This window comes from Biomphalaria glabrata, chromosome 1, assembly GCF_947242115.1.
Source record: "Biomphalaria glabrata chromosome 1, xgBioGlab47.1, whole genome shotgun sequence".
Taxonomy (NCBI): domain Eukaryota; kingdom Metazoa; phylum Mollusca; class Gastropoda; family Planorbidae; genus Biomphalaria; species Biomphalaria glabrata.
The window spans coordinates 84192692-84207371 of NC_074711.1; the positions used below are offsets into that span (position 1 = coordinate 84192692).

The 14680-nt window shown below is 40.0% G+C and overlaps 1 protein-coding gene across 1 annotated transcript in view; it reads left to right on the forward strand.

Moving 5' to 3' along the window:
- Window positions 1-14680, forward strand: part of LOC106079817 (transient receptor potential cation channel subfamily M member 1-like) — an 84921-nt gene that overhangs the window by 20512 nt on the left and 49729 nt on the right. Inside the window, exons 9-12 of the mRNA XM_056018245.1 lie at window positions 6374-6467; window positions 6843-6967; window positions 9129-9320; window positions 10960-11112. Of these exons, the coding sequence (XP_055874220.1) occupies window positions 6374-6467; window positions 6843-6967; window positions 9129-9320; window positions 10960-11112 (564 nt within the window). The remainder of the gene's footprint in view (window positions 1-6373; window positions 6468-6842; window positions 6968-9128; window positions 9321-10959; window positions 11113-14680) is intronic.

The following is a 14680-nucleotide window of genomic DNA, read 5'->3' on the forward strand; positions in this document are numbered from 1 at the left end:
AGAGTTTAAAAGACACGTGGAATTCGTGATGTAGAAAACAGGAAGTAGAATGAATAAAGTTGACTTTGAGTTTAGTCAAGTCAAGTCAGTAAGGTCTTGCTCCCGGTCCAGGAAGGTTGGACGTTGCTTCCTGGACTGGTGTATATATATGTATATAGCATGAAAGTCGATGGACTAATGATTGTTGATTAATTATATTTGAGAGTTGATTTCATTATGTGCTTATTGAATATTAAGGTATTATTCGTATTTCAATGGATATCTATAGTTGAAGCTCCAGTGTCACTAGTAGTAATTGTTCTTATTGTTACCCGCTGAGATGCGGACGTGATTGATTAGTAACTGACATGTTGTGGTGAAATAGTTACTATTTGTTTATGTTTGTGTAACGTCGTGAGAATGTGTTCACAACATTGATCTAGTGTGCTACAGTCCAAGTCTCTTTCGTCAGTTCATGTGTCGTTCTAGTTTAATAAAGCCTTGTTTTAGGTTACTCTTCAGTGTTCCTTTATTTCTTATTACAATTTATTAAACTAGAAATTTTCAATTCCATGGATCTATGTGCCTCACGTATCTTTTTTGGATTTTCGTTCAACACTATTCTCAGTCTGTAAGTAAAAGTAGTAATACAAATGGAACGTCTATTTAGGCCAAAAGAGCTGGACATAGAGCCTAGCTCGCCATCGGCTGCCGAGAAGTGGCTGCACTGGCTCAGAACATTTGAGAATTTCATCTCCTCAGTCTCTCACTGCGAGATTGACAAAAAGAAATTACTGGAAAACTACGTTTCTTCGAGCGTATTTCAGTACATAAGTGAGTGTACCACGTTCGATGAATCAATCAAAGTTCTACAAAATGTCTACGTGAAGCCTAAAAGCGAAATTTTTGCACGGCACATGATAACTCTTTGTCGACAAGAGAACGGACAAACCGTTGACTCCTTCCTACTTAAGCTTAAAAGTATGGCCAAAGACTGTGACTTCAAAGCTGTCACCGCTGAAGAACACAGAGATATCTTCGTAAGAGACGCCTTCATTACTGGACTGGCTTCAAACAGCATAAGGCTGCGACTCTTAGAGAAATCTACTCTAACTCTACAGTGCACCTATGAAGAGGCAAGACAACTCGAATATGCCCATAACCATGCCATGGCGTATAACATCCACTCTGAAACTCCCTGTGGAGCTAGCGCCGACGAGGAGAGCCTTTCTCCAACGACAAAAGTAGAACACGAGGTGAGTGCGGCGACTAGTAAAAGATGTTTCTTTTGTGGAAACAGCCCACATCAACGCTTTAGATGTCCGGCCCGTGACGCTACATGCAACCTGTGCGGTAAGAGGGGCCATTTCCAGAAAGTCTGTAGATCGACCAGACAGACACTCAAATCTATAACCTCAGCCATAGTGAAAGCAGATGATGAGACGTCTCGGACTACAACCGTTGGATCTTCCTGGACACCAGCGTCCGGTCTTACTAAATCTACTATTTCAATACTCGTCAATGGAGTACCATTGAAGGCTCTCGTAGATACGGGGAGCAGTGAAAGCTATATATCTTCTTCAATTGCTAAAAGGTACAAATGGAAATTAGAAACGTCCAGAAACAGAATCTACATGGCCTCTACACATCTTTCTCGCACTACTCACGGCCATATTTTCGCTAAAATAAAGTACAAAGATGAACAATATGAAAGTGTTAAGCTCTCACTACTAGATGGACTAGTATCTGATGTTATCTTAGGGCTAGATTTCATCAGCCAGCACGAAAAACTGATGATCCCATTTGAAGGAAAACGAAGCACTCTCCAGGTCTGTACGCTGAAAGCTGCACGAGTTGAAGCCCCTCGCCTCTTCGCTAATCTGGCCCCTAACTGCCATCCCATAGCCACTAAATCTAGAAAATATTCTATGCCTGACTCCAAATTCATTCAAACTGAAATCAAGAGACTTCTATCTGACAAAATTATTGAGCCTTCCACGTCCCCGTGGCGAGCCCAGATAATTGTAACAACGAATGAAAGGCACAAAAAGAGAATGGTTATCGACTATAGCCAAACCATCAATCGATTCACTTACCTCGACGCGTATCCCGTGCCAAAAGTTGATGAACTGGTGCAGGAAATATCTAAATACTCAATGTACAGTACATTTGACCTCAAAAGCGCTTACCACCAGATACCTATCAGGGATGATGAAAAGCAGTACACGGCGTTCGAGGCTGGCGGAAAGCTTTATCAGTTTTGCCGCATTCCTTTTGGAGTGACAAACGGAGTCGCCGCATTTCAAAGGACGATCAACACAATAATTGAGGAGGCAGGGCTACAGGACACGTTCGCTTACGTGGATAACGTTACCATCTGCGGACTTGACTCCATTAGCCACGACCAGAATCTACAGAGATTTCTCAATGCCGCTAAAAAGTACGGTATCATCTTCAACAATGACAAAAGTGCTATTGCGACTAATAAAGTATGCCTCCTAGGCTACGAAATCTCACAAGGGCAATTAAGACCAGACCCCGAAAGATTTCAAGCATTGAGAAACCTACCTCCACCACAAGACATGAAATCACAAAAGCGGGTGATTGGACTACTGTCCTATTATTCTCAATGGATCCCAAATTTCTCCAACAAGATCCATTTATTGGTGAACAACAAAGCCTTTCCTCCCCCTGAACAAGTACAACAAGCTTTTAAACAGCTAAAACACGAACTTGAAAACGCTGCTGTGTCGACGATAGACTACAATCGACAATTAACAGTCGAAACAGATGCCTCTGACATCGCGATTGCTGCCACTCTTAATCAAGACGGCCGTCCTGTCGCCTTCTTTTCAAGAACACTCACTAATAGTGAACGCAGACACTCAGCAGTGGAAAAGGAAGCATACGCTATCGTAGAAGCCCTGAGAAAATGGCAACATTACCTTATCAGTAGACCCTTCACATTGGTTACAGATCAACGCTCAGTGTCTTTTATGTTTGACCAGCAGAACAAGGGCAAGATCAAAAACGAAAAGATTCAAAGATGGCGACTGGAGCTTAGTTGTTTCCAATATGACGTCGTATATCGACCCGGGAAACAAAACGCTGCGGCGGATACCTTTTCAAGGAACCACTTTGCGTCAGCAATGACTGGAGAAGACCTCAAACTGTTACACAACAACCTCTGTCACCCAGGGGTCACGAGACTCCTCCATTTCGTTCGGACTAAGAACTTACCTTTTTCCTGCGAGGACGTCCGCAAAGTGGTAAACCAATGTAAAACTTGCGCTGAACTGAAGCCTAGATTCTTCAAACAGTTTTCAGGCACCCTCATCAAGGCTACCCAACCATTTCAGAGAGTAAGCATTGATTTTAAGGGGCCACTCCCATCTGCTACTCACAACAAATACTTATTAACAATGGTGGATGAGTACTCACGCTTCCCATTTGCCTACCCATGTCCCGATATGTCCTCATCTACTGTCATAAAGTGTTTAAATCAGCTGTTTTCCTTAGTTGGGATGCCAGAGTACGTCCATTCTGACAGAGGTACGTCCTTTATGTCGAGGGAGGTGCAATCCTTTCTGCACGAGAGGGGAATAGCTACAAGTAGAACAACAGCTTTTAATCCTTCAGGCAACGGACAAATTGAACAACTAAACAAAACTCTATGGAACGCTGTTACTTTAGCACTGAAAGACCTCGATCTCCCGATCTCAAGATGGGAGCTTGTCTTGAACCAGGCCCTATACTCGATTAGATCATTACTATCTACGGCAACAAACGAAACTCCACATGAGAGAGTTTTCCGGTTCAACCGGAAATCCTCCTTCGGGATATCTATCCCCACTTGGCTATCTAGCCCAGGTCGAGTGTTGCTGAGAAGAGAGAACCGATCTTCAAAGTATGATCCTCTCTCGGAGGAAGTCGAATTGCTGATGTGTAACCCCCAATATGCCGTCGTACGGTTGCCCAGCGGTAAAGAGGAGACGGTCTCTCTAAGACGCTTGGCTCCCACCCCCTCCCCATCCACAACAACAAGTGAACCTTCGTTCTTCCCTCAGAGTGAGGATAATGAATATCCTCCAGAAACTCAAAACACGGAAGTACCAGCCAACACCCCTACGGTGATACAAGAAAGGAAAGAACCCCTGGTAGGCTCTGAGGACCTCCGAGCGCTTCCTCTTGAAAATACCCCACTTGACGCTCAGGAACTCACTAGTGACTCCCAAACTGTAGAACAGGATAGTCAACCCCGTTACAACTTAAGAGAGAGAAGAACCAGACCGAACTATAGAGTCTAGAGTTGTTTCTTTATTGCACTACCTATCTTCTACATAAACTGGCATTGTTTATCTCTTGCTACTGATACTAGAGTTTACTTTCACTTACTTACGTGCATGTTTACTTACTACACTATTTGTTAATACTTAAAACAGAAACTAGTAATTGTTTATAAGTCATACAACAGATACTGGTTTTTAGGTTTCTTTGTATCACCATTTATTAATGTTTACAAGAGAAATTAATATTTCGACACTGTTTATTGATCTATTATATTACATGCACTGGCATTCTCTTTTTATTTATGCTATTGGCCTACTATATTACTCTACTTGCTATTTTAATTCTAGGCGGGGTGAATGTGGTGAAATAGTTACTATTTGTTTATGTTTGTGTAACGTCGTGAGAATGTGTTCACAACATTGATCTAGTGTGCTACAGTCCAAGTCTCTTTCGTCAGTTCATGTGTCGTTCTAGTTTAATAAAGCCTTGTTTTAGGTTACTCTTCAGTGTTCCTTTATTTCTTATTACACATGTATTGGATACTTTTGATACCGCTGTTATGCGGATAGGATTGTTATTATTTCTTGACTTGTAGCACTAACGAGGAGTGCAGTATATTATTATTATAGTAAAATAAACTTCATTTTTGTCTGCTGAACGGACTTGAGTCAGTCGTATAGTGTTTGTCTTGTCATGTGTCTAGAGTACTTCAGGAAGCAAGAACTCAGTATTACACGACATTCACATTCTGCAGTATTACACTATTCAACGTTCATTGACAGGCTGGTGAGACCTATGTGAGCCCGGAATGTTTGGCCGCACACTGGGCAGGTTATTCCAGCTGGAGCTAGTGTCGTTTGCCTTGCTTTTCTTCTCTGGCGTTTTTCTTCTGCCAGCGTTGTTCTTTTTTCCTCAGCAACCTGTGCGCCAGTTTTCACTGCGCGACGCCATGATGCCTGTCATGTGCCTCTGTCTACCAGGTGCCTGGGTCTATGCTGATCACCTTCAGAGAAGCTTTGAGGGTGTCCCTGAAGCGCTTTCTTTGTCCACCTTGCGAGCGCTTTCCTTCGCTTAGTTGACCATACAGGAGTCGTTTATGGATGCGGTGGTCTTCCATTCTGCAGACGTGACCTGCCCATCGCAGCTGGGACTGCATCAGGATTGTGTGGATGCTTTGCAGACACGCTCTTCGAAGGACTTCAGTATCTGGTATTTTGTCTTGCCATTTTGAAGATCCTATTGCATTGATGAGACACCAAGTTGAAGCATTGAATCTAGATGAGATGACGCCCCAATGATTTCGCCCCTTTCGGCTTGCTAAATGAAGAGTTACAATATCGTTTAGATGGCTCGAATGTCAGCCTGATTCAACTTCTGGCCACCAAGGTTTGCTGTCAGTTCGTTATGTGATCCAGAAATACTTCTGGCTGTATCAGTAGTCACTGCCACTAAATTCTCCCAAGAGAAAAGAAGCCTCCTCCTCCTCTATGATGTTTCAAACTTCTATAAACAGGCCTTTGCCAGTGGTGATACCAATGCATGTTCCTCATAGCAGATCTCTTTTCTGAGCTTTAAATATTGCTTTCATACTGCAATCAAGTAGCAAGAATTGAACCCTATCAGACATGTCGGCGCTAATGGTAAACATTTCCAGCTTTTCAGCTCTATCTCTTAATTTCAACTGCCCAAAAGATACTACTTAACTCAAAGTTACTATTCGACTCTCTAAGTCTCTAGTGTCCGTACCGGACCAAAATATACTAATTGACTGCCTTGTCCAAAGGATACCACTTGACTGACTGAACTCAAAGTCAATTTTAGCCATTCTACTTCCTGTTTCTATATAAGGAGTTTCACCTGTCTTATTACCGTCTTAACCCGAGGTGAACATTTAACAGGCAATGTCGACCGAGACTGTGACACTCTCCCATTTCATAAATGCACAAATATCAAATGTGACGCTACCATACGCGATGAATGAGCAGAAGATAACCAAAAAGGATCTTATCTTATTTTAAACATAGAACCCTAACGCTACTACTATATGCCACCTGTCATCTTGATTGCTCAACTTTGTTCACCAAGTGATGCCCTTTATTTCCAGGGGGATCGGCGTTTCCTTACAGTGGTCGACCCAAGCTCAAGTGAGATTGATTTAAAAGATCTATGTAAATACATCTTGGATGCGTTAGTCATGGGTAAGTCACTCACTTAGTTTCTTCATTATTTGATTATATCAACTTTTTTAAAATTTTGAATTCTCTAAAAAGCCCAGTCTACACCAGGGTTCGAACTCGGGAACTCCGGTTCGGAAGCCAAGCGCTTTACCACTCAGCCACCGGATATAATCATGGAGTTTTCAAAAGACCAGCAGGTCGGTTATGAAATGACTTTTCTCTCTGGTCTCCAAATCAAAGCGTTTTACCACAATGATAATTTGAAACTCCGTAAAACTCTTTGTTGGAATAGTTTGGTTGGGATAAATATTGTTTAGAGTGCTTGTTGAGTGACAAATACTTCTTACTGTTTGTGTGTGTGTGTGTTTAATTTAGTAACATGTTCAATAATTTCAGCACACAGCTCTTCCAAAGGTTCTCGGGAAGAGATAGGCTGGGCCCTGAAGCTTTCTCTACACTGGAACCAGTGTGACTTCGCACGAAAAAAGCTGCTAAAACCATTGGAAGGCACGAGTATCCGTGTAAGTACAGTTCTTCTGTAAGTACAGTTCTTCGGTAAGTACAGTTCTTATGTCAGTACAGTTCTTCTGTAAGTACAGTTCTTCTGTCAGTACAGTTCTTCTGTCAGTACAGTTCTTCTGTAAGTACAGTTCTTCTGTAAGTACAGTTCTTCTGTCAGTACAGTTCTTCTGTAAGTACAGTTCTTCTGTAAGTACAGTTCTTCTGTAAGTACAGTTCTTCTGTCAGTACAGTTCTTCTGTGAGAAAGTTCTTCTGTAAGTACAGTTCTTCTGTCAATACAGTTCTTCTGTGAGAAAGTTCTTCTGTAAGTACAGTTCTTCTGTCAGTACAGTTCTTCTGTGAGAAAGTTCTTCTGTAAGTACAGTTCTTCTGTGAGAAAGTTCTTCTGTAAGTACAGTTCTTCTGTGAGAAAGTTCTTCTGTAAGTACAGTTCTTCTGTGAGAAAGTTCTTCTGTCAGTACAATATTTCTGTCAGTACAGTTCTTCTGTAAGTACAGTTTTTCTGTGAGAAAGTTCTGTGAGAAAGTTCTTCTGTCAGTACAGTTCTTCTGTAAGAAAGTTGTCCTGTGAAAAAGTTCTTCTGTGAGAAAGTTCTTCTGTCAGTACAGTTCTTCTGTAAGTACAGTTCTTTTTTAAGTACAGTTCTTCTGTAAGTACAGTTCTTCTGTAAAAAAGTTCTTCCGTGAGAAAGTTCTTCTGTGAAAAAGTTCTTCTGTGAGAAAGTTCTTCTGTGAAAAAGTTCTGTTGTGAAAAAGTTCTTCTGTGAAAAAGTTCTTCTGTGAAAAAGTTCTGTTGTGAAAAAGTTCTTCTCTGAAAAAGTTCTGTTGTGAAAAAGTTCTTCTGTGAAAAAGTTATTCCTCGCTTATTTAAGCTCCAGCCTTTTTCAGATTGTCGGGAGCAGGTCTATAAGGTCCTTAGAGTTTTGTCTATAAGGTCTTTAGAGTTGTGTCTGTAAGGAAATAAAACGGTATGAGGCCGGAATACTCAAAAAGAGGCACGAAGCTTCCAAAAAGAGGCATATGCCCCCCTCCCGCCGAAAAAAAAAAGAAACGAAAAACAACATTTAACATGGGTGATAGGGGAAGGAAAGGTGTTTTAGTCTAGATGTCAGTAGCGGACCTGGTCAAGGATATATATTTGTTTTGGCTCCTTATTCAGTATTCTTGTATATTTTGCTGTTATAAGTTACTCCTCACTATTAACTACTATAAATTCTTAGCCACTATTAATTTTACACACTAGAAACCACCATGATTAGAAGCGGCCTGAGCCTGATGCCCAGTTTATAGTCTGAAATACACGAACACATTAATCTACCACATACAACGCAGATTGCACTTTTGCACTCCAGAGCCTTACATATATTTATCTCATATTGACCAACCCAAACAAACTCATTACTGTTGTGGCCTCGTAAACACCCACCGTCGAGCGGTACACTAATTAGTCTGTGGTGTCAGTTAATAAATAGTAATGGACCTTAACTCATTAATCAGTGAAAGAGTGTAAACAATGAGTCGCAAAAAAAAAAAAGTAAAACAAAAATAGTATTATTATGACTATGTTGTTTAGTTTTGCAAAATGTTTAGTGACAAGCTATTTACTAGACATGAGGCGCGGTGGCTGAGCGGTGAAGCGCTTGGCTTCCGAACCGGAGACTGGGGTTCGAATCCTGGTGAAGACTGGGATTTTAATTTCGGATCTTCGGGCGCCTCTGAGTCCACCCAGCTCTAATGGGTACCTGACATTAGTTGGTGAAAAGTAAAGGCGGGTGGTCGTTGTGCTGGCCACATGACACCCTCGTTATCCTTATGCCAGTGAAACAGATGACCTTTACATCATCTGCCCTATGGACCACAAGGTCTGAAAGGGTAACTATACTATACTATATTTACTAGGCACCTAGTGACTGTCTCAGGCTCCGGTCTGATGTCTTATTTTCTATTCAGCTTAATCCTGCTCTAGCCGGGTGTGAAAATGTACTATTCGGTCCACCCCTGTTATATTTTATATTGGCAATATTATCTATTAATTTCCATATTGAAAATGTAAATATCATTTTGTTTATAGGCTATGTTATATACTATTACCGACAACTCTCTTAAGTATTAATTGTATTTTATATCCTTCGAATGGCTCACTGTCCATCTGTTGCTTTCAGATCAAGGACGACCTGTTCATGGAAGCACTACTGCTGCCCAACCGAGAGCAGTTTGTTGAACTTTTCATGGACACTGGGATCGTTCTCCACAGACTGGTCAGTTTATACAAGCTTCAAAACCTCTACGAGAAGTCACTGGACAATGACTTCTTTGATAGCATATGTCTGGACAAAGTCCTCAAACTAAAAATTGTAAGTCCAGTGCACAAACCTACACAAACCTACACAAAAAACCTACACAAATCTACACAAGTCTGTGTAAGTCTAGTTCACAAACCTACTCAAGTCTGTTTAAGTCCAGTGCACAAACCTACACAAACCTAAACAAACCTACACAAACCTACACAAGTCTATGTAAGTCTAGTTCACAAACCTACTCAAGTCTGTTTAAGTCCTGTGCACAAACTTACACAAACCTAAACAAACCTACACAAACCTACACAAGTCTGTGTAAGTCTAGTTCACAAACCTACTCAAGTCTCTGTAAGTCCAGTGCACAAACCTACACAAGTCTGTGTAAGTGAGCGCACAAACCTACACAAGTCTGAGTAAGTCGAGTGCACAAACCTACACAAGTCTGTGTAAGTGAGCGCACAAACCTACACAAGTCTGAGTAAGTCGAGTGCACAAACCTACACAAGTCTGTGTAATAAAAATAACAGCCATAGCAACTAATGTTTCATATGAACTAACTTTCTGTATATCATTATACTCCCTTAATTAAAAATGTTCCTGACCTTATGAGTATCCTAAAGGTAACAAAATGTTTCGGATGTTCCTTCCTAGTCCAATCCTTCAGCTTGACGACGGCTGCAATGCTTGCCATACTAATAGACCGTTGAAAGAATATATCTTACTAGGCGATGCGCTGCGTAGTATACGCCGCTATCTAGTGACGGGTGAACAATTCCTTAAAGACACAGTTGTCCAAATGGGGTGGGTTTGGGCAAAGGACTGTGTGCGCATGCCTGGAGAGCGAGGAAGGCGCGAGTGCAGGCGGGAGGGGGCGGGAGGAGGGTTAGAAAGTCGGTGTGCATGCGTGATGTCCCGCATGGTGGGGCCACGTAGGAAATTATGTATACAGAAGAAAATTATTTGTCCTTACCCCTTTTTTTTTATGAGTCGCGCTTCTGTCACCGCAAAGGTTACGTCCGACTTGCAGAAATACAAGAGTTATGTTTCCATGACTTTTTCATCAAGGGTTAGAGAGTTATGCTATATTGAAAGTGTACAGATCATGTCTAAGTACAAGATATACCTACTAATCTATATATATATATATATATATATATATATATATATATATATATATATATATATATATATATATATATATATATATATATATATATATATATATATAATATAATATAATAATAATAATAATAATATAATATATATATATAATTTTCTTCGTCGCCCAACCATGCGGGACACCACGAAAAAGTGTACAAATCCTTTACTGCAGTGTTTCCCAAACTTTTGACCTATGTGTGCCCCTTTTATATTTTTTTGTTAATGCTGAGTACCCATCCCCACCCCATTTTCATTTATTAACAGAACATAATAAACTGGTATTTAAGAAAACCAGCATAGTTAATGAGATGCAAGGCGTACCCCTTCCGAAGTCTTCCTGTACCCCTAGGGGTCCTCGTATCCCATTTTGGGAATCACTACTTTACTTATATGCAACTTACTAGATTTCATTAGGAAAGCTGCTTGCACTTTCTGGCCACTTCTAGGGTTGTTTTTTCACTATTAAAATTAACGTTAAATTTGTGTCCAAGTCAATATTCACTAGCGTCCAATCCTAAACATGCTTATCATACAGACGACAGTAGATATGCGTTTCCTGGACGAACCCAACGGCCCGCTGGACATTCTGATCTGGAGACTAACTGGACTTCAGAAACAAATGAGCGCCACCATCAGCTTTCTGAGACAACCTTTTTCATCCTCTGAGAAGTCGGCTGCTGAAGGTAAGGTAAGGGACATAGCTATAATCCTTGAGCTCATTCTCTGAGGAAAGTCGTCTGCTAAAGGGAAGGGACATAATTATGAAACGGTAACCTTAGCTGACGGAAATGGGAAGAACTCAGTTCTAATCGTTTTAGTTTGATGGTACTAACAAGAAAAGTAAAGTTCCCCTTTCAGGGCAGATGATGTAAAGTTCATCTGTTTCTGTGTCCCACGGTTATCGAGGGTGTCATGTGGCTAGACATACGATCAACACACCTTTACATTTCCATAACTAATCTCAGGTATCCATTAGAACTGAGTGGACTTAGAGTCGTCATAAAGGTACCAACATTAAAAATACCAGTTTTCACCAGGATTCGAACCCATCAGTTCGGAAGCCAAGCGCAAATGTGTGTATGTGAGGTGAATCAAAGTTTGCGTTAAGAGCCTCAATTCATGACATTCTTGGCCAGCACTAAATCTGTTATACATAAGTTTGCTATAACATTAGGAAATCTATTCATACCATGGTTTCAACATCAGGACAAAAAAAAAAGATTTCTTGGTGTTTAAGGTATTTTTATGACCATATTGGCGGCGCAAAAGGGTTAACTATAGGCTCAGCTGACACACACGTGAATCAATCAGGTCAGCGGGGCCATGGACAAGGGACAGTACTACGATTACACGCAAATATGACCAATGTTATGGTCATGTGATCGAAAGCCTGGGTGTGCGAGTGAGACAGTGTGTAGGAAAGCGGCAGTTCAAGACCGGAGAGCGTTGAGACCGGGACTGTTAGTCGGCCATGAAGTCGGTCCTGGTTGAGTCCTCAGGTGTTGATCTACGAGTCCAGAAAGAGAGATAGTAGAGTTTTGTGCGGTGATGTACAGAGTAACATTTTAGTTGTTGATGTGTTTGATGCCAATTGTCTAGTATTGGCTCTTATCTACTTAATAATAATAATAATAATAATAATCTTTATTATCCGTATGGAAATTTGTCTTACAATTTGTGCATTACACCAAACAAAAAACATTATAACTATAAGAAACCAAAGTGTACATTCACACCAGACTCACTCATAATTTACATGTGACAAAGTTTATACCAGATTGTTCTTGTTTAATGATTTGATTGCCAGGGGAACAAAGAGTGTTTGTGTCTGTTTGTCTTTGCTATCGGTGTCTTGTATCTCTTTTGTGATGGTAAAATCACAAAATCCTGACACAAAGGGTGATTCTTTATTTCGAGGATCTTGTTAGCTTTTTTATAGATGTTTGTCTCAAACAACTGCCCAAATGGGGTTTGTTTTTTGCCAATGATTTTGCCAGTAGCATTTAGGATTCTATTAAGTTTATTTTTATTTTTAATGCTCAGATTGCCATACCAGGCAGTGATATTGAAACTTAAAATATTGCAGATGTGAGCGTGATAAAACATAGCCAAGGCCTTTTCGCTAACATTAAACGAGGACAGTTTTCTTAGTAGTCGTAATCTTTGCTGCACTTATTCACTCATTATTAAAGTACCAGATTATTCGGAGCCTTGTTGTCAAGTTCTTGATGTGTTGTGTTGTGTTTAGAAGTGTTTACACAAGGCCTGATTAGGAGAGAGAAACGTAACAGTATAAACACTGTCACCAAAACCAACAATCACAGGAGCGTTGTCTTTGCCAATCTACTACCAATAAAGAGCTAAATGAAATTAAGAACGAAATAAAGAAATGACACAATAACAACTCTATTTATACTAAAGCTTGTTCATCTACCTACATTAGTGTACAAAACTAAACGAATGTATAGAATTATTATCGATAATCAGTTCGCTATATTCATAGAGTTCTCATTTGCGTGAGAGGTGGGGAAAAAACTGTGGAAATCCTGAATCCGACACTAAAAGAATGCACTTTAATGTCCCGAGCCTTTATAAGACTTTTACTCCTAGCTTTGAAAGAATGCAGTAAGCCTTTAAAAACCCATTTTCCGGCATAGAGTGATCGCACTGGATCAACATTCACATGTAGATTTAAAAACGTACTTGTGGCGTATGCTACATTTCTAAAACCTTTTCTGCTTCCATTGACTTTTGTTTAAGTCAGAGATTCTAGTCTCAAACAGTATGATGATATATGTAAAATCATTTCATAAGGTCTTTGTTGCGGACGATTGCCTCTAGTACACCCTTAAACATAATCATCCTGAAAACTCATTAGTTGGTCGTCTATCTGGAAAATAATTTTTGTTTAAAGAACATATTTCTCTTATTTTAATCTGCCGTGCTGGCTGAGAAAATCATCATTTAGAGCAGTGGTTCTCAACCTAATGATCGCGATCCCTATGGGGGTGGAATGACCGTTTGCCAGTGGTCGCCTAAGACCTTCGGAATTATTATTTTTTTGGCTATTTTTCATCGGAGTTTTTTTATTTTTCGTTTTGTGAACGTGTTGTAACCAGCACATGTGTAGCACGCTTGGAATACACATTCGCAATAGTATATATAGGTAAGGGACATTTCGCAGATTACATTATTATTACACAAATTATGAAACCAGAGTAAAGCATCAATAAAATAAAATAAAAGAGGGGTGAAAATTTCCTTCCATATGCATTCATACTCTGCGACAAATGTGTACAAATGTTCCTTCTTCCCTAGTGCTATTAGAGCATGGAATGGGTTGCCTGAGCCAGACAAACATTCTAGTCTCTATTAGTGCACGAACGTTTTTAAGCAACCTTATCGTCGGTAAGATTGTTTACGTCTTATGTAAGACGTCATGTTCTGGGCCTGGGGTTGTTTTTTTTTTCATGTAAAGGACGTCAACAAAACGTGGCTAGACATTCTGAACTCTCAAAAAGCGAGAATCACGAGCGTAATGACGGTTTTTTTCAGAGAAAGTTTTCCTCGAAAGAATGTTTTGAGTTGATCTTGCAGCAGACGCCACTCGCGAAATGAGCAAAAAAGTGTCTATTTCAAAGATGAAACATCTAATTATTTTAATTTCTTTATTAGTTTAGTAGAACAGTGATCAAAAATAGATTTAAACCTTCTATACAGAACAGAAACAACAGATTTTGGTTGCCTTAAAATACTAATGATGTGGGAAGGGGGGGGGGGAAGGGGGGTAACCGTCGAAATTTGTTTGAAACGCTGGTTTAGTTGTTTAGAAATCAGGAAAAAAACGAACAGTTTCTCCTCGTAACTCATTGGTATACTAAATATGCAGATATATATTAACCAAATTAATAACCAATAAAAGTAAATTATATATTTAAAACAAAAATTTTTTTTAAGTAAATGGTATAATAAAATTAAACTAAATTAGTACTACAAAAGTGGTAATAATCAACACTCTTGTTACGTAAAGTAAGATAACAACACAAGTCTCTGTTACTGGGCTGGAGTGAGCAGATTTCTTAATTCAGGATTACACATAGACCCGTCCATTCCTTGATGTTATCCTCCAATCGTCTGCCTCTCCCTCTTAGTAGGACTAATACATATTATTCACATACCCCCATGAGCGCTCGCAGGTTGTTTTTTTTTTTTGCAGGGGGAGTGCAAGCTGCTATCCATGGCTAAAAGTAAACTTT